The sequence below is a fragment of the Canis aureus genome, chromosome 1, assembly GCF_053574225.1.
Source record: "Canis aureus isolate CA01 chromosome 1, VMU_Caureus_v.1.0, whole genome shotgun sequence".
Classification (NCBI taxonomy): domain Eukaryota; kingdom Metazoa; phylum Chordata; class Mammalia; order Carnivora; family Canidae; genus Canis; species Canis aureus.
The window spans coordinates 1,398,691-1,416,594 of record NC_135611.1 but is presented as its reverse complement, the minus strand read 5'-3'; the positions used below and the strand labels follow the sequence as shown (position 1 = coordinate 1,416,594).

At 54.5% G+C, this 17,904-nt stretch overlaps 1 protein-coding gene across 6 annotated transcripts in view; it reads left to right on the top strand.

Annotated features, from left to right (window-relative positions):
• The window catches only part of NFATC1 (nuclear factor of activated T cells 1), a 95,109-nt gene extending 78,211 nt beyond the window's left edge, over positions 1–16,898 (top strand). For all 6 annotated transcript variants that reach the window (XM_077873011.1, XM_077873306.1, XM_077873164.1 and 3 more), the window contains one exon: positions 15,175–16,898. In XM_077873011.1, the coding sequence (XP_077729137.1) occupies positions 15,175–15,224 (50 nt within the window). In that variant the 3' untranslated portion in view covers positions 15,225–16,898. The remainder of the gene's footprint in view (positions 1–15,174) is intronic.
• Positions 16,899–17,904: the final 1,006 nt, after the last annotated feature.

The following is a 17,904-nucleotide window of genomic DNA, read 5'->3' as shown; positions in this document are numbered from 1 at the left end:
TAGCCCTTTAACAAATGGTGTGAGAACAATTGAATGTCCACATGCAAAATAAGGAGCTTGCACCTTTAACTTCACACCACATGCAAAAAATCTCAAAAGTGATCATAGAATTAAATGTAGAAGCTAGAACAATAAAAAATTTAGTAGCATATGAGAAGAATCTCCCAGACCCTAGATTAGGCAAAGATTTTTTAGATATGGTACCAAATACATATCCACTATTAAAAAACTGGTAAATGGCACTCCATCAAAATTCACATTTTTTTCTGCTTTGAAAGAACCATTAAGAAAATGAGAAGACAGGCAGCCAACTGCGAGAATATATTTGCAAACACATATCCAATAAAGGGTTTATATCCAGAATACACAAAAACCTTTATCTCAGTAATAATAAGACAGACAACCAAGTAAAAACCTGGGCTTTAAGGTGTGGATGAACATTTCTCCAAAGAAGGTCTATGAATGGTTAATAAGCACATGAAAACATACTCCTCATCATCAGTCATCAGGGAATGGACATGCGACAGCAACACAGAGGTAGTTTCCTACCCATCTGAATGCATGTCATTAGGTGAGAGGGACAGCACAGCTGACAAATGATGGGGGAGACTGGAGCCCCTGGCTGTCACAGATGCTGGGTCCCACCACTGCACGGACTGTGATATTATCATATGACCCACTGGTTCCACTCTGAGGTGTCTGCCCACAAGAAGTCAACACCTACGTCCACGCACACCTGCACACAGATATTCTCAGCAGCATTATCTGCAGCATCCAAACGTGTGCAACAGGCTAGGTGTCCAGCCACTGGGGAAGAGGCAGGAAAGGCCCATCCAACCGCATGGGGGACTGTTACTCAGCCAGGAGGAAGAGGAGGTGCTGACCCCCGCTGCGACCTGGGTGGGCTTTGAAACCACGATGCTGAGTCCAGATTGCCAGGTGCAGAACACCTCGTCACGTAGGGCACCGTAGGTGTGAAAGTGTCCAGAAGGCCAGAGCACGGGAGGCATGACTGCCCTGTCCTGGGAATGCTTCCGGGGAGTTGAAGGGTCTGCATTGCAGGCGTGTAGGGTCAGGCAGGTTTATTAAAAAGCCTCGGTGCGGGGGAGAAGCCAGGGCGTGTGGTTTCCCCTGCGGACAGTGAGCAGTCCTCGGGCTCCTGTCCCAGGGAACGGGAGGAGCGAAGCCCGGTTCTGCGTCTGCACGGCATGGACACCATGCTCACGGTAGAGTTTCTCTTAGGGAATCTGCCTTAGCTCCCAATTCACTGGGGAAGGACTACGTGTGAGCCCCGGGCCATGTGCCAGGGGCCCCTCTGCCCATCACCATGTGGGGGACACGTTCCCTGGCCCCCACAGACGCAGGTCTCTCTCATGTGCGTGTGGGTCGGGCGCGTGGAGCTCTGAGGCCATTTACCTTTCCCAGCCTCAGATTTTGAAGCAAGGTTCTTCCTTCCTTTCAGATGATAACGTGGACACTCACACGCAGTAAAGAACAAAGAAAGTCTATTCTCTTCTGAAACATCCGCCCTTATCGGGCCCAGGGGACCTCAGCTAATCAGAGCCTGATACTCTGCACAATAGGCCGAGTCAGCCAGACCCCCCCTCCCCGAGCGCAGCTATCGCTCCCACCGCCCGCGGCCGCTTTGCTTTTGTTCTGACACAGGGCAGACACTGCAGGATGCGGTCATCGGGCCTGGGGGCGGCCTTATCAGGCCCCTGGCCATCCTCCCTCTCACCCAAGGGTGCAGATCCCCCCAGGACCCAGCCTTATCAGGCCCCCACAGCTGCTGTTGTTTTAGATAGGGCAGGAAGTGGGCCCTGGGGGGCAGGGGCAACGTCCAGGAGCACCTGTGATTTGCCCGAGGTCTGGCTCCAGCCGGAGGCCGCTGCAGGAGGGAAGAGGGAACAGGCTGCAGGCGTGGGGAGCCTCGGTGGACCTGGGCCGTCGGCAGGTGCAGAGCAGGCCACTGGTTTGCAGGCGTGCGGTCCTGCATGTCTCTGCGGACGGTTCTCATGGGGCGGACAGCCCTGGCCCAGGGATGGCGAGGCTGGAAACCCAGGCTAGCATCTCGGCCAGCCGTCCCCGTCGGGATGGGTTCAAGGTCGGGGCGGTTCTGAGCTGTCTGCATCCTCCAGGCCGCCAAAAGCCCTGACCTCCCCGGAGGGGCAGAGCCCTTCTTCCCCACAGGCCCCTCTCAGAGCTTTCTGCTGGAACTGGTTTCCAGAAGGAACCCCAGATAAGACAGGGGCACCATCTGTGACCTCGCTGACACCTGAGAATGCTTCCTCTGAGAAACTGCACTTTAGGACATTTCCTCTTACTTGCCGTTCCTGGACCAGGTGGGTGGACAGGGAGCGTGTGCCCCTGGTTGCGCGGCGTGGCTGCCGTCCCCGGTGGGGAAAGCCGTGCTGCTTGCTGCTTTTGGCACCTCTCCCTGCCTTCACAATGTCAAACTTAGAATCGCCTTTATATGCACTTTTCCTTTTTTTTTTCCACAGTAGCTGTTGCCAGCAAGCTGTAAACTACCGTATATCACTCAAATTTAAGAACCTAAACTTTAAAACAAATTAAACTCTTGTTGACATTGTAATAAAAATCAGAATGGAACCAAGTGGCACAGTAGAAGTGAACTTCAATTATTTTTGTGGATTTAAGATTGTTTTCTGGGATTCCCAGACTCCCAACACAGCACAGCTATTTCCTCTTGGCAGATGGCTGGACAGAAAAAGGGTGGCAGGCGGGGGCGGGGGAGGCTGCTGCGCTGGGCCACGGCCTGTCCGTCACCGACGTGTTTGCTCTGGCTCCGGTGGGAGCTCCTGTGGCCACACTTGAAAGGGCAACAACAGAACAGCTCGTCTGGGTTGGGGCAGGGGGAGTGGTGGACCTGTAATTTTTTATGCACTTCAACTTCAGAAAAGAGCTCAAAAACTGTCAGGGTTTTGGCCTTCATGGGTGTTTCTCTGGATGAAGAGAGTGGAAAGCACATGTCGGACTGTCCTCCCGAACTTTGTCCAAACGTTGGAAAGTGCGCAGAGCGTCCGCACCCCCCTCCACGCCCCTGGCCCTTATCTCTCATCACCCGTTAACCGCGGTGTTGTTCTGTCACTCGCGGAGATGGAAACGGTGGTTTCCACGGGACCAAGTGCCAGCTTTCCATCCTGCGTGCAGCTTCCTGTCCTGATAGCACAGAATGAAGTGTGGCAGGGAAACGTACAGATGGAAACTCGGTGATTGATTACAGTGACAAGCGTTCCTCCAGAGGCGTGGTGGGCTCCCTGGGGGTGAGTTCTGACCTGGGCTTTCAAGCGAAGCTTTTACCAGAATCGGCCCTCCCCTGGCCTACTGCTTCCTGTTCCTCTGTTTTCGAGGCCAGGTGGGCAGCAGGGTCGGGAGCTCTGGCCCACGGATGTGTGAATGTCCACTGTCCCCTGTAAGCTGATGGCTGCCTTGCTGGGCGTCCCAAGCCTGGAGTCAGGGTACCCCACGGCTGCTGAGGGACTCTGAGACCTGGGTGGCCGGGCCTCATGTGCTCCTGCCGCTGGGGGAGGCCCTGGCCACTGGGAGCAGCTGGGCCCTGGAGTGTGAGCAAGTCGGGTGGCACCCTGCTCAGCAGGCGGCAGCTGGCACCCTCAGTAAATGACAGGAAGGTGAGGAGAGCTCCATGCGTGGCCCTCTAGGTGGTTTCTTCAGCACCCTTCAGGGTCACCCACTCCAGGCTGTGGGCTTGGAAATAACCGCCCATCCCTGCAGATTGTGGCCCTGAGCACCTGGAGGGCCTGTGCAGACCCTAGGGGGTCCGAAAGCATCGCAGTCTCTGCTCCATCAGAGATTTCTGCATCACCAGGGCTTCCTCAGCTCCAATTGTGATGAACCGTCTGGCTGTGCTGCATGTGCACATGGGTCCCCAGGCCTCCAGTGGCTTGTGAGTGACCTCAGCCCGCAGGTCCCAAACTGTGCTCAGGGGCCCTGCTCATTTTGTCTTCAATGCTTGTCTGCATTCGCTCTGCACTGTGGGAAGGGCCATGGACAATCCTCCCCTTGGTGCCAGAAAGATCCGGGCCAAGCTCGGACATTGCATTCCCTACAGGCAGCCATTCACAGCACAGCCATAAAGCCCCATGCCTTCCGTCCGAGTTATCACCTGCTGTGAACAAATATTTCTAAGTAGCTCGTAGTCCACATATTGCCTTCTTTTGAGGGCATTATTTTTATTTTTTTATTTTAGAGGGAGAGACTGCGTGTGAGTGAGGGGAAGGGGCAGAGGGAGAGAATCCTGGGCAGACTCCCTGCTGAGCATGGGCCCCACACTGGGCTCAATCCCACAACCCAAAGATCACAACCTGAGCCAAAATCGAGAGCCCGACGCTCTACCAACTGGGCCATCCAGGAACCCCTTTTGAGGATATATTTTAAGGATTCTTCAGAAACCAATTTAGTTGAACAGAGAAGGATTTTCTGAACGGGTGGCTGGTAGCGCTGCAGACACAAGGCCATCCTATCCATACGGCTCTCCCCTATCGGGGGCAGTCGATGCCAGGAGGCCTGAGGGTTGGTGTTTACCTGTCTCTTGCTCTTTTTGAAACTCATGCAAAGGATGAATTCAACTTTCAAAAGAGGACGTAACAACCAGCATTTGCAGAATCCTTACATGGTCCTGGCAGCACAGGACTGTCAGGACAGACACACACATCTGTTCTCTGGCCCCTCGGCAAGTTAGAGGGGGTCAGGCAAAGCACATTAAGCAGCTAACAATATTCAGGGTTTAAGGAGCCATTCAAGATGACAAAGCCGTGCTCCCTGATGGCAGCCCATGGTTGCCAAGTGAATTCCAGTGCACCCGCTCTGAATCTGAGGGCCCAGCGAACATTTCGGGAAGGGCTCTTGGGCACAGTGGGGCAGGCGCCGTCCTGCATCTCAGTCAGCATTTCCCCTCCTGGTGGGAAATACAACTTACTCGGGTGGGAAGTCTCCAGAGGCCAGGACATTTGGTAGGCCTGGGCTCTGCCAGGAGGCCTGGGGGCACCTGGTAGACGAGACCTGCCCCAGCAAGCGGCCCTGAGAAAGCTGCAGACCCGGGCAGGGATGCATGCCTGGCCCCAGCGTGGTCACAGCGCCGGCCCCTACGCACTCCTCCCGAGTCCAGGTGATGGCGTGTGCCCATCCCTTCAAGGCCACTCCACCTTGGGCCGAGAAGTGGTATTTGGACCACGGTAATCCAGCCAGACCGCTCATTTTGGTAATCACCAGGGGCGTGCGGTTATTACATAAAGTCAATTAGAGCGCATACATGCCGGTCCTGCTGATTTGATTTAGAACTAACGAAAGCTCCAGTAATGGGCAATTACAAGAAACTTAATGGCCCTTTATACTGAATGCAGCTTGCATGGCATCTAATATACTGTGATGAATTACTCATTATGTGCAGTGTTGGAACAGCTTCTATAAAGATTAATAATTGGATAATCAATACAAAAATTCAATCATGGGTGCTTTTCCATGCTGGGGTCAACATGTCCTACAGCCCGGGGGATCCGTCTCACCGGCCCATGGTTTTGTGACTCTGCTCCTCCTCTGCTCTGTTGTTTTCCAAACTGGGAGTTTGTTGGAGTAAGTTGCCTCCTGTGATTTTTCTGTGCAGATCTTTGCAGAAGAAACAAACAGCGTCTGCTGCCGGTCAGTTTTCTCAGTACTTGTGGGTACAGTTTCTCCCCTCAGGGTGGGCTCCATCCCCTTGGGGAGGAGGGCAGAGAACTGAGGTAGAGAGTGGTGGCTCCCTGGGCACCTGTGCACATGGGAGAGGCGCCAGGCAGCCTCCCCTGCAGCATCCAGCAGAGCCTGGAGTGGGATGCGGACATTCTGGGTGGTGGCATCACAGCTGGGCTCCGGGCACAAGTGTTTGGGGCAGAGGACGCAGATGGAGGTGAGCAGGAGGGAGGTGGCAGAGGCTGCAGACCCTTGCATCCTCACCTTGCTGTGTGTGGGACGGGCCTGGCACACAGGCCAGACACCAAGGCTGAACCCTGGTCAGCCTTCTCCTTAGCTCCGGCTTCTCCTTAGCTCCGGCTCTGCTCTGATGGCAGTGTTGGTTTTTAATTATGAAAATCTCAGGCATCTTCAGGGTGTAATAAATGGTGCCGTGGGCTCCTGGGTACCCACACCCAGGTCCACTCTTAGGCAGGGGAGTTGGACACCTGTGCCGGCTGTCACTGGGATGCCGAGGGCCCAGGTCCTGGACCTCACATCCCATCCCACCATCCCTGGGGACAGACACCTTTTCAAAGAGCCACTGTCTTACGTGATCACAACATGACAGTCACACTAACAAAATAACTAACAGCTTCTCTGTAAGCTGAGGATTCACTTTGGACTCACATTTAGCAATGAGAAGGTGTGGTTTCACTTCCTGTGAAGCTGGGAATACGGGGCCAGAGCCTCTCCTTTGCCTTCCAGGCAAACCAGGCAGCTGCCGGGCGGGTCGCGGACACTTGGCCTGTGCCCACTGGACGGACCAGCTGAGCCGATGTGTTGTCACACGGACCTTTCCGCTGCCCATAGGAGCGAGGCTGTGTCCCCACTGCCTCCAGAGGGGGAAGAGCTGCTTGGTTAGAGCCTTTTATGCTGAGGCCCCAGCTCATGTCCCCAGTGAGAGTGACAGAAGGCAGCAGCTTGCCACACCTGCACCAGCACTCTCCCCAACCCTCCCTCCGTCCACTTAACATTGTTTTTTAATTAACGGAGGCTTTTTCATCTTTTATTTTTCAATTTTGTGTGAATAGAAATTTCATAATTTAGGAGGAATGTATTTTCTAGCAGCACAAGGAAAGCCCAGGAAAAGTGCTCGCTGGTGGTTTAGCGCTCCCCATGAGTGATGGTGGAGTGGGTTTGGTGTAGATAAAAAAAAATGGGCCAGGTGATGCGGGAGCCCACGCCTGGCCACGGGGAGGGAGGCCCATGGCAGCCCGCGGAGCGGCCATCACGTGGCCGGGCGGTCCCCGTGGACGCTGGAGTTTTCCACATGGGCCTTTGCATTATTTGGAGTATTCAGGCTAAATAAGGAAGCAGGCACTGAAGGCAGGAAAATTATTCTGTTTTAATGGCTGACAGTCCCGTGTGACAACAGTACCCATCAGTGCCAGCCCCACACGCACTTGGGAGGGTCATGTTTTATTAAAACCGTGACTTGTTGTCATTCAGACTCCACTGTCCCGTTCCCTCCTTCCAAAAATAGCAGGCCCCGTGGCAGTGGCTTATTATGATTAAAAAGATAAAAATAAGTGAAGGCTGAAATGGGTCCAGGACATCCGAGGTAACGCGGAACTTACTTTTTAATGGAACTTGAGAGACGGCCTCATTTTCTACCGCCTCACAAAGCGTCTTTGAAAAAAGTCAGAAAAGTAAAACAGGACTTCGGTGATGTTGCAACTCTGCATTTTTGGAGTTACCAAGGTTGTGACGGTCCTGCAGAGGGGCATCTGCTGTCACCCGGGCCGCGCAGTGGTGGCCAGGGTGCCCGCCCATGAACGAGGACATACGGACAGCGGGCTGCCTCTTCTGAGAAGTTGAAAACCCACCTGGACACAGCCTCAGTCTCCCTCACGTGCTCGAGGGGCCCGGAATCATGTTTTCTCCGCTTCCTGGTTTCTGAACTGTGTCTTCGGTCATGGGGTTTCCACGCACGCCTCCCACCAGCTGTAAGCTTTAACCGAGGAGGCTCGCCGCGGAGTGTGCAGACACCGTGTGCCCAGCCATCGGCAGGAAGCCCAGCGCTCACACCCCTGCGAGCAGCGCCCTGGTGTGAGAGCCTGCATGCTTCCTCGTCCCAGATCCCCTCACACTGTGAAGGTCGGCGTGGGGACACCACCGGGCCAGGGGTATTTCTGGCTGTAGTACCATCGGCCTCAGTGATTATGCGCTCGGGTTATGGTACTAAGTTTAGCCAAAGGTGTATTTTCTGGGAAAGTTAGCAAATAGTTTTTAAAATTATCCCTTAGTTATAGGAATGGGAGAGAATGGCCTTCCTGTTTTGTTTTGTTCTTCACAAAGCTATTTTGGCTTTCCCTTAAAAATAAGAGTTTCTGGTGGCTTGTTCTGTGTCCCTCACGGGAAGACTGAGTGAGCACGGAACAACTCTGCTTCTGCATTCCTTTATGTGTGGTACGTCGTTTGGCCGTGAGCTTTGAGTGAGCCCAGGGGGCCAGGCCAGCGCGGATGTGGCCACAGGAACCCGCCCTGGGAACTGGGTCCCCCGTGGATTGCCCAGGCCTATTTGTTTCCCACATTGCTTTTGCTTAAAGGAGGACGATGGCTTTTGGAAAGTGGTTCTCTTCTTGAAAAAGCAACATCATAGATGACAAAGTAACAGCTTTGTTATACCCCAGCTGGGCTGGCTAGCCTGCAGGGAACAGACGGTGAATGCTATCAGTGCTTAAAAATTCACAGGACTGTTGTCTCCTCGTAAGAACTACCCGACTATTGAACAAGAAGCAGATGCTCAAAAAAATGGGGTTTTCGTGTGTTTTTTTTTTTAATTGGAGACAAAAATATTATTTGCAGGGTATGGTTTGTAGCCACCATAATTAAGCTTTTTTTTTTTTAAGCAAAGATTACAGTGTGGCTGGGGTACCATCGCTCTGCTAGATTTCTTCCTGCCAGGCCAAAACCCGGCTCCTGAGAAAGTAGGATCCATGTCCATGTGGACACCCAACTAGAACCTTCCAGCATCTGCCTCTCCTGTGCCTTCCATCCCCAAAGCCCGGCTGCTAGGCCCCACGACTCTGATGGGTTCCTGCCTGGCCACAGGCGTGTGGGGCCAGCACCCATCCCATTGGCATGCCCGGGTGACGCTGGGGGCTACTGCGCCCAGTGGGAGGCAGGCAGCACCCTTGGTGCTCTGGCAGAGACAAGGACACACAGCCCCGTCTGCAGGACCCTGCAGCAAACCCACCCAGGCGTCTATTCTGCTACCTACATGCTCTGTAGGAAATACGAAACGAAACATACACAAGTAACCCCCGCCCCTCGGCCACGTCCTGAGTCTGTGCCCACGCGTTGGCACGTGGCCGAGCTCAGGCGTCTGTGGACATGACCAGAAATCCATTCTTCCCATGGTCAGGAACCCCAGAGTTTTCACCGGCAAGTGCCTGTCGTGTGCACACCAAGAAAAAGCAGGCTGGCCCGGCATCTGCTGGAGTGTGTCCGGCACATCATTCTGGCACGTGGGAACCTGGCCTGGGGAAACCTGGCCCCAAGGAGGCCGCCACTCAGGCTTGCTGCCAGGGAGCCCCTGATGCCACACATGCTCCCCTGAGCAGCAGCCAGTCCCATTCCTGACAATGCTGCTCGCCCGCTGCCTGAGGACTGGCACATCTCCTGCCTCTCTGGGCCTGTCTTCAAATTAAGAATAATAACATATCCATTCCCCAGGGGGCTTGGGAGGCTGCTGTGAGGTTCGTGCCACTGATAACGCTCAGTACCCAGAACTCTACCCAGGAGGTTCTGTTTCTCCCTTTGAAAGGACTGAAGAACCTCCGACTTGACGAGCAGAGGGGATCTCGGCCAAGCTGCCATTTTCACAGAGAAGCGTCTCGGGCTGCAGTGGGTACAGAGGCAGGAGGAGGGCCTGACAGCACGTGTCCGCAGTGTGCAGAGCTCAGATCACGTTCTCCGGAGGGTTCAAGGCCTCCACGGCTCACAGATCTCTGATGGATCGTGTAAATGATGTGCGTGAATGCAAGGAGGATTTAGGTGTAAGAGTCAGACAGTCACGGGATCATTGGGATCATTGGCTCTGCCATGGGATAGTGCTTGGCCCAAGCGCCCCCTGGAGAATGGGAGCTTGCACCATCTCTAAATACAAGCACTGCCTGGAGAGTGTCTTCAAGGTTCCTGTTTTTCCTCGTAGAGTCTATTACATCTGATCACACGACGCCCGTTAGTCCCTAGGGTCTCGGGGACACACCCTCATGTCAGGTCTCTGTCCTCCTCACTGTGAGACTTGCTGTCACCGCCTTCCAGCCCATTGTTCAGAGTCACCTGTGGATGCACACACTGTCACTTCTTCCCCAGGAGTAAGGAAGGCACAGACGACAATGTCTGGGAGCTGCTGAGAGCGGTGACAATTCTTGTGGTTGCTACAGCAATAGGAAGACTGCCTCTGAGGCCGAGAGGTCCCGGTGAGCAGGGGAGGTACCGTGACTGTGGGAAACACAGACCTAGAACATGGAGCCTGCACATAAGGAGCGCAGGGTGCAGCCTCAGAGCCTCCACCCCCACGTGTGGCACGTGGCATTGCCAAGCTGCGCTGCCGGGATTTTGAATGAGGTTTCTGACTCAACGTGTCAGCAGATCTCTTCTGGCTTTGATACCTGCGTGATACCATGCAGGGGCGGTGAGTGCCCGCTGCTGTTTGTGGTGGCTCCAAGGAAGAGCTGGCATGTGCTGTCTGTTCCTACACTGCTGGGAAGATAGCTGGGCCCTCGGTGGCTTGCCTCTTCTCCTTCTTTAAAAAAAAAAAAAGTTGTTAAGTCCCACACCAGCTAGTCCAGGGGAAATGGCTGAAGAAATCATCTGTAGTTATACGGAAGACAGTGCCATGTTTCTGTGTTGGGGCTGGGGCTGGGCTGGCATTGCTGGGAAGAGACGCGTGCCCCCAGGAGTGGGGGAATGGCTCTGCCTTCAGCGTCTCCCACCCAGGCACCAGGCTCTGTGTGCTGAGCAGCCCCGCAGGCCTGGATAGGCCACACATATGGGCAGAGTGTAGAGTTGGAGTGGGAGGGGGGAGATCGGCCGGCGGGAGTGCCAACCCTGGGCTGGGGGCACGCAGGTGGCCTCCACTCCTCACTGGGACCGACGGCCCCTGTTGCCATTTGCTGACCCTCCTGCAGACTCTCCGTTTACAGAACCCATCACAATGACGTCTTCCTCCCCTCCTCACAGACCTGTGGACAACCGCACACGTGCCCCCACTTCAGAGCCAGGGGCAGGGGAACAGCATCGCTGCCAGGCCCAAGCCGTGCGGCTCATTCCTTAAAGTTTGCTTTGAGATCCTCCACTGCTTTCAGAAACCAAGAATTCAGAAATGAGAAGGAAAATGCATAAAAATGAGATTTAGACCCTCCCCACCCCCTTGGGTCACATGGCCTCAGGAAAATCTGTCAAGGGCCCCTGAGTGAAGCCCATGGGTGAAGTGAGGGCATTTTACTAGGACATGAGGGTTTAAGCTCAATTTTTTCAAAATGGTGATGAAAAAAAAAAAAAAGCCTTACTGTGTGAAAGTATAAAGATTTTGCTTTAAAAAGAATGCTTCACCTGATTAGTTAATTTGCACATCTAATTTATAAATAGCCAAGAGATTTTGTGGGGTGGTCAGAAGAATACGGTGAGTATCGGCAGATGCTGTAAATGTAGGTGAAGAGCTCTGCCTGTACCTTGTACGTTTTAGCTTTTAAATGTGAAAAAAATACTAATTTTCTTTTCACTCAACTCTGGCTGTGCACAAAGAGGTGCTGTGTGCACGCGTGTGTGTGCGTGTGTGTGCATGTGTGTGCGCGTGTAGCCTGCCTCCATGTCCCAGATTAAAACGAGAATTCAAGTTGCCACATAAGTTTTAGGAAAAAAACAGTAGTTTCCACCTTGGGAGCATTTTAGAGAAAACTTAAACATAAGGGAAACAACTTTTCTCATTACATTAAATTGTGGTCTAGCAGCTCGCCACATCCTGTTGCAGGGACATCTGACACGAAGCCAAGCGAAGGTTCCTCTTTCACATCTCTGACAGGCTGTGAGGGTCACATGTTACCTGCAGTTCAAAATACCTTCTACAGAGAAAAAACCCTTGGTGTCGGTGGAAAAGCTGAATAAGAAGATGGAAAGTATCAGTAGAGAGAAGACTCTGTGGGAAACTGTAACAGAGAAAGCCACCCCCAAAATAACAGCACAGAGCCCCTGGGGGCGGCCGCGCACTCACAGGGACCCGGAACCGTGACCTCATGGAAGAGACGTGGGAGGCCAGGGAAAGGCCAGGGGTGGCAGGACCCCAACAAGCTCAGCCCTTGTGCACCGTCTGTCTGGGGCCGGGAACCTTCAGGGTGGTCCCTGCAGGGCCGTGGCACCGACTATCTGCCAGGAGCATGGCTCTGCGGCCGTCCTGTCTTCGGGGATGTGCACAGTTGTGTGGGTCTGCAGCGCAAGTTGGGCAGCCACCCCCCTTCCCGTCGGCCGCCCACACAGTCCAGAGGGGCACCTAGGGCAGTGCCCACAGGGCACTGGCACATGTGTGCTACTTCTCGAGTGTGCTCCTAAGATGCCTGGCCCGTCCCAACCCTACTTGATGGTGCCGACCTGGGCCACAGGGGCACCAATGGCCTGTCCTGTCCAACTGACCGCTGCTGCGAGGCTCCTCAGACAGCGCAGACTCTGGCAACGGAGCAGGAGTACTGCCAGTGCTCCCCAACCCTCCTGGGTGCCAGGCTGGGGTCGCAGAGATCAGGTCAGGCACCAGGACACAGGAGGGCCCCTGGCTCAGGACACACTCAGGGACTTCCCTGCTGCCACCCACAGCGGGCTCCCCCTGCCAGGCTCAGGTGCCCTGGTGGGCAGCGAGGGGAAGCCCACTTAGATGCTGCTTCCCCTTTTCTCTTACAAACGTGTTGTTTTTTTCCTATGGTCTCTATAACCCCGAGGAGCTAGATTCTTGGTTTTCCTGCTGAAGCCTCCCCACCATTCCCCATCATTATTGCCCCTCAGACCCGCCCCATAATCCCTGTCGTTACCCTCATACCCGCCCCCATAATCCCTGTCATTACCCTCACACCTCCCCACATATTCCCATCATTATTACCCTTCAGACCTCCCCCCCCGTATTCCTGTCATAATTACCCCTCTGACCTCCCCCCATATTCCAGTCATTATTACCCCCAGACCTCCCCCCATATTCCCGACCTTATTCCCCTCAGACCTCCCCCCACGACCCCATCAATATTACCCCTCAGGGCCCCCCACATCCCCATCATTATTACCCTGAACCCCCTTTCCCCAACGTTAGTCCCCCCAAGAACTGTTTCTGCATCCCGTGTCTGCTCTTATGGGATCGGGTTCAGATCTGAGACCAGGTGTCCTTGCAGGGGAATGAGCAGGAAACCCCGTCTGGTGTGGGTGACTCTGTTCAGCCGCACCCCTCGGGGGCATCCTGTCCACGCTGCGCCTGCGCAGGTGGCCTCATCCGCACCCAGTGTGGAGCCCTTGGCCCCATGTGTACCCATAGCGCTAGCCTGTCCACCCACCCATAGCTGCCCCGCCGTGGGGCAGGGAGCCACCATTGCCCCAGGCCTCCCCAGCCTCCTGCGTAGAGTGAAGCAGCTGAGAAAGAGCCACTGTGCCCACGCCTGGCGCGAGATGAGGGCTGCACCCACCACGGCCACAAGCTCTGTGGGCGCCGTGAGCACCTGCCTGCCCTGCTGGGAAGCCTCTGCTACCACGGTGCTGTCCTTGTGACACTCGGGTCTGTCAGTTTTCTCTGTCTAAATGTTGTTTGACCTAACACATTTTGCGAAGTAGAAATTGGACACATGACTCTCAGAGGCCAAAGGAGTGAAGCGGGAAGATGTAGGACTGCGTCTGGTGTCCCGTGCCTGTCGCCTCCCTGCCTGCACTCCAGGAGCCGGGAAGACACGGCACCTGAGGCCCCCGGAACGCCGGGGAGGGACACGTGCTCAGGCGGGGACCCAGGAGCCATGAGTGGACGTGGACGGGAGCTGCTGCCCTGCCTTCTCCTGGGGAGCCCTGCGCCACCACGCGGCCAGGGTATCAGGGCAAGACCGCCTGCAGCTAACCGAGCTGCCCTTGGGACGCTAAGGGACAGGTGTCCTGAGAGCCGCTCAAGCACCTGGGTTTCATTACTGCCTCATTAGTGGCTCACTGGGAGGGGTCATGGCCACCCAGGTGGCCACAGCCCCTGCCCGTGTTCTGTGCGTGAAGGTCAACACCATTCTCAAAAAAAGGTGTGGCTGCATGTCGGTGGTCATGCATCACATCCGTGTCCCAGGCAGATGTGTCCTCTGCAGGTGGGCTGGCGGTATGCCCACCCCGGGCTGCTGTACACCTCTGGTGTTTGTATTAAGCAAACCCCCCTCACCCTGGATGGTTCCCTTGCCAGGCGGCGGGTGGACCTGCAGGTTTGCAGTCGGGCTCCTGTCTGTGCAGCTGGTGCCACTGGGCTCTGTTATCAGCAGCCGTGACACAATTCCTGGTTGCCCCAACCACATTTTATTACTGTTTTTCTTAACAATAGTGGGGGGTGTTGAAAGGGCACTCGGGGGGTGGGGAGTGGAGGCGATGACAGGTGTGCCAGCTAATTGCTGCAGGAAGCTGCCTGGGACACGCCAGGGCCTTTGCAGAAACACATGGACTTTATCTGGGTGGCGGAGGGCAGCCTGGGCAGTTCCGTGACGTGAGCCCGTGTCCTCCGCCCCCCAGTTCTGTTAGGAAAGTGGGCCGTGGGGACACGTCCCCTATCTGGGGGCCCATCAGGGTGGAGGGAGGGATGTTGTGCAGCTTGCTCACGATGGCCTTTGCCAGCTTTGCTCATTTCCTCTCCTGCTGCCAAAAGCCACATGCTGATAGTGGACATGGACAAGGAAACAGAAATGAAGGAAGAGCCCAAACAAAGGGAGGCCCAGGCCACCCCATGCGTGGCCCTCCTGTCGGACGCAGCCTATCCAACAAGCAGACCAGGGAGAGGGGCTCTCGGAGCATGGACCTCAGGGATGTGCCTCCCCCACGGGGCACCTCTGCCGGCCCCGCCCGTGGCTTTTGCTCCTGCCAGCTGCATGCTCCTGCCTGGAGAGGACGGGTCCCCGCAACTGGACCAGCGCCTGGCCTCTCCCACTGGGGCCCACAGTGCTAGGGTCAGGTTGTGACTATGTTTCTGGATGGGAGTGGTGACGCAGCCACCGCCAGCCCCTGCGGTCACCGAGCTGGGTCCTGGGCAGCTTCGGTGCTGCTGGCCCAGGACAGCCCAGGCCCAGGCCAGGGGCGGGAAGCAGGAAGGAGGGGACCCTTCCCACAAGCTCCCCGTAACTAGCTGAATGCGTGGCTGATGGGACCTCTGGTTCTTATGGACTTTGAGCCAGAGCTGTGTTTCCCTAATGGCTTATCTCTTGTGTTTTCTTGCAGTAAATGAAATAATACGGAACGATCTCTCCAGCACCAACATCCGATCATAGCTGGCCACAGGTTACTCCCCGAAGCCGCACGGTGTGGGCTTAGCCGCCGATGGTCGAGCTCTGGCGAAAGGACTTTAAGTACACGGAACACACGCCTGGTACCGGTTGGAGCTCCAGCTCACTCAAGATTCTCATCACGGGCTCAAAGCAGCAGCTCTGTGACCGGGAGGACCGGCCACGCCTCCTCATCACAGGAAGACCGGAGGGGGCGGGGTGCGTGCCTTGCATGGGTTCCCCCACCCCACCCCGGGCACCCCTGGACTTCAGCACTGGAAGTGCCTTATTACCCAGAGCCCAGCATCAGGGTGCGCCATAGGATGGAGTGTCAAGTCTGCTACCAGGAGAGTATTTGCAGGAGCAAAAGCTGTAAAGACGCTTCGTCGCAAAGCTTTGTCTCTCTTGTGATAAATTAGAATACTGGCAAGCTGGGCATCGTGAGGAGAACCTAACACGTGCTTCCTGCTGTTTCTTGGCTTCCCTTGGGCTGCAACATGCAATCTGCTTCTTTACCCAGTCAGTGCATTTTAGGGATCTTCCATTCTGACCTCTCCCTCATCACCCACTCCCTCCCCTGTGTTACTGAAACCGTAGTACTGTTCGCTGTAGCATGCTAGGGTGTTGTTTCTAATCTGGCTTTGAACGTAGCACAAGTAAGATGATAGCACAAGACAGGTCGCTGGACAAAAAAAGAAGTCTGTCTGCCACAGGACAGATGCTGCATTTGCATGTATGTACACACGTAGGCTCGTATTTATGGACAAATAAAACAGAGTTGGTGATGTGTGGTCCCTGCCCGTCAAGGGCTGTGTATTGGCAATAACCAGGATCCGTTCTGGAAAATGCATCTGAGACAAAACTTGGGCTTTGCAGCCGCGTCCACAGGCACCCATGTCCCCTCAGGCGGGTCTGTGCGGTCCCGTGTGGTGCCGCTAGCCCAGTGTGTCAGAACATCAGCAGAGGTGCATTCTCAGGACCCAGGCGTCCCCACCGAGCAGACAGGAAAGCAACCGAAAGTACCATCGCAAAAGGAGTATAATATACTTGCTCAGCTCTAAGATTATTACTTCACAGAAGCCTTATAACTCTGCTTCGTCTAAGAAAACAATCACCAAAAACATTTTCATACGCCCATAGTATGTTCCAGATTACCGACTGTTAATACGTAGGTTAGTGTAAGCTTCGCTCCTGCTGCATTTGTACAATTAACAGCTTACAACACATGATGACTAGCAGTGACCGGTCGTCTCACATAACCAAAAAGCATGGTTTAATTAAAACATGTTTAACCCGATGACTGTGCCTTAGGAGCTGATGCCCTCTCACGGAACATGCCTGGGTTGTACCCGCGGGTGGAGGTTGTAAGTCACAGTAACCAAAATGATGTTACGGTGGAGGAAGCTCTCCTGCAGAATTATTTTAAAGATATTCTTCTGTTCAATTCTGTGTCTTTGTTGTTTGACCTCCAGAAGGAACACCAACCCAAAAGCCATACTTGTAGCATTTGCACGTGACTGTGGCTCCATGTAGACATGACCCAGAACCTAGCCCACCCTTAGCATCCTAGGACTCGCATGGAATCTTCTAGTAGGCTGTCGTATGGAAAGGAACCATTTGGTATATGTGTCCGCTGTCCTTGTAGTTAGGAAATAGATCCAATAAAGCAATATATATATATTTTTATTTTTTATTTTTTATTTTTTTTTGCTGGACAATCTTAGTGTGCCAGTGATTCATTACCCATGCGGATAATTCTGGTCAGTTCTAAGGGATTTTCTGCTGTGGGTCCCTGTACTGCCAGCTGAGCCAAGTGCTGTTCACAGGGTGGCCCCAGTGCCACTGGGCACCTCCTCCTGCAGTGGGTTTCCCATCCTGCATGTTCACAGAAGAGGACACTGTGAACATAGCACTTTGGAAACGTTCAGCCAGGTCCCGTGCACAGGGAGCTTTCCCGTGAGCTCAGAAGAGTGGCCAGGGCTGGGGGTGTGCATGTGCAGGGTGGCCATCACCGTCACTGCCATCACCACAGGAAGGTAGCGCGTCAGAGCAGCCCTGGGTGTTGCCCCTAGAGGCCATTCGGCCCCTCTTCCTGCCCAAATCCACTTTGTAAAACCAGAGTGAGACCCAGAACTTCTCCAGCAATTCAATTGTGAATTGTCAGAAACAATATCCTGCTTTTAGGACTTTATGAAATGCGAAATTTCCTGTTTCTTTTGCTAAGATTGAGGCAAAGTACTAGAGGAATATGCATCACCTAGAATGTGTGGTCAGCCAGCACCTGTTCAAGCAGGTGGGCCAGGCGGCGGGGCACGGGGCCAGGTGGTGGGCAGAGTCTGCAGAGAAGATGGCCCAGTGACCACGGACGGCACAGGCTGCAGAGCCCAGAGCTGCTGGCTGCCAGAGGACCAGGAGCTCCATCCACCTGGAGAGCAGGCTTGCAGGGCCACCGGTGCTGGGCTGGCCTCCGAAGAATGGCCTGGAAGCTATTGATTTCAAAGCGAGTTTTGCCCCCCCCCCATTCCTGACAATAGGATTTTATATTCCAGGGGCAAAAATACGAATCCACAAAATAAGGGATGGTTTCTGCAAAGAGGTGGTGCTTCTGCAGATGCCCGTTTTCTTAGTTTCCTTTCCTCTTGGTGATCTTGTGAAATAAGGGAAACACGCCCAAGGGCCCACTTCT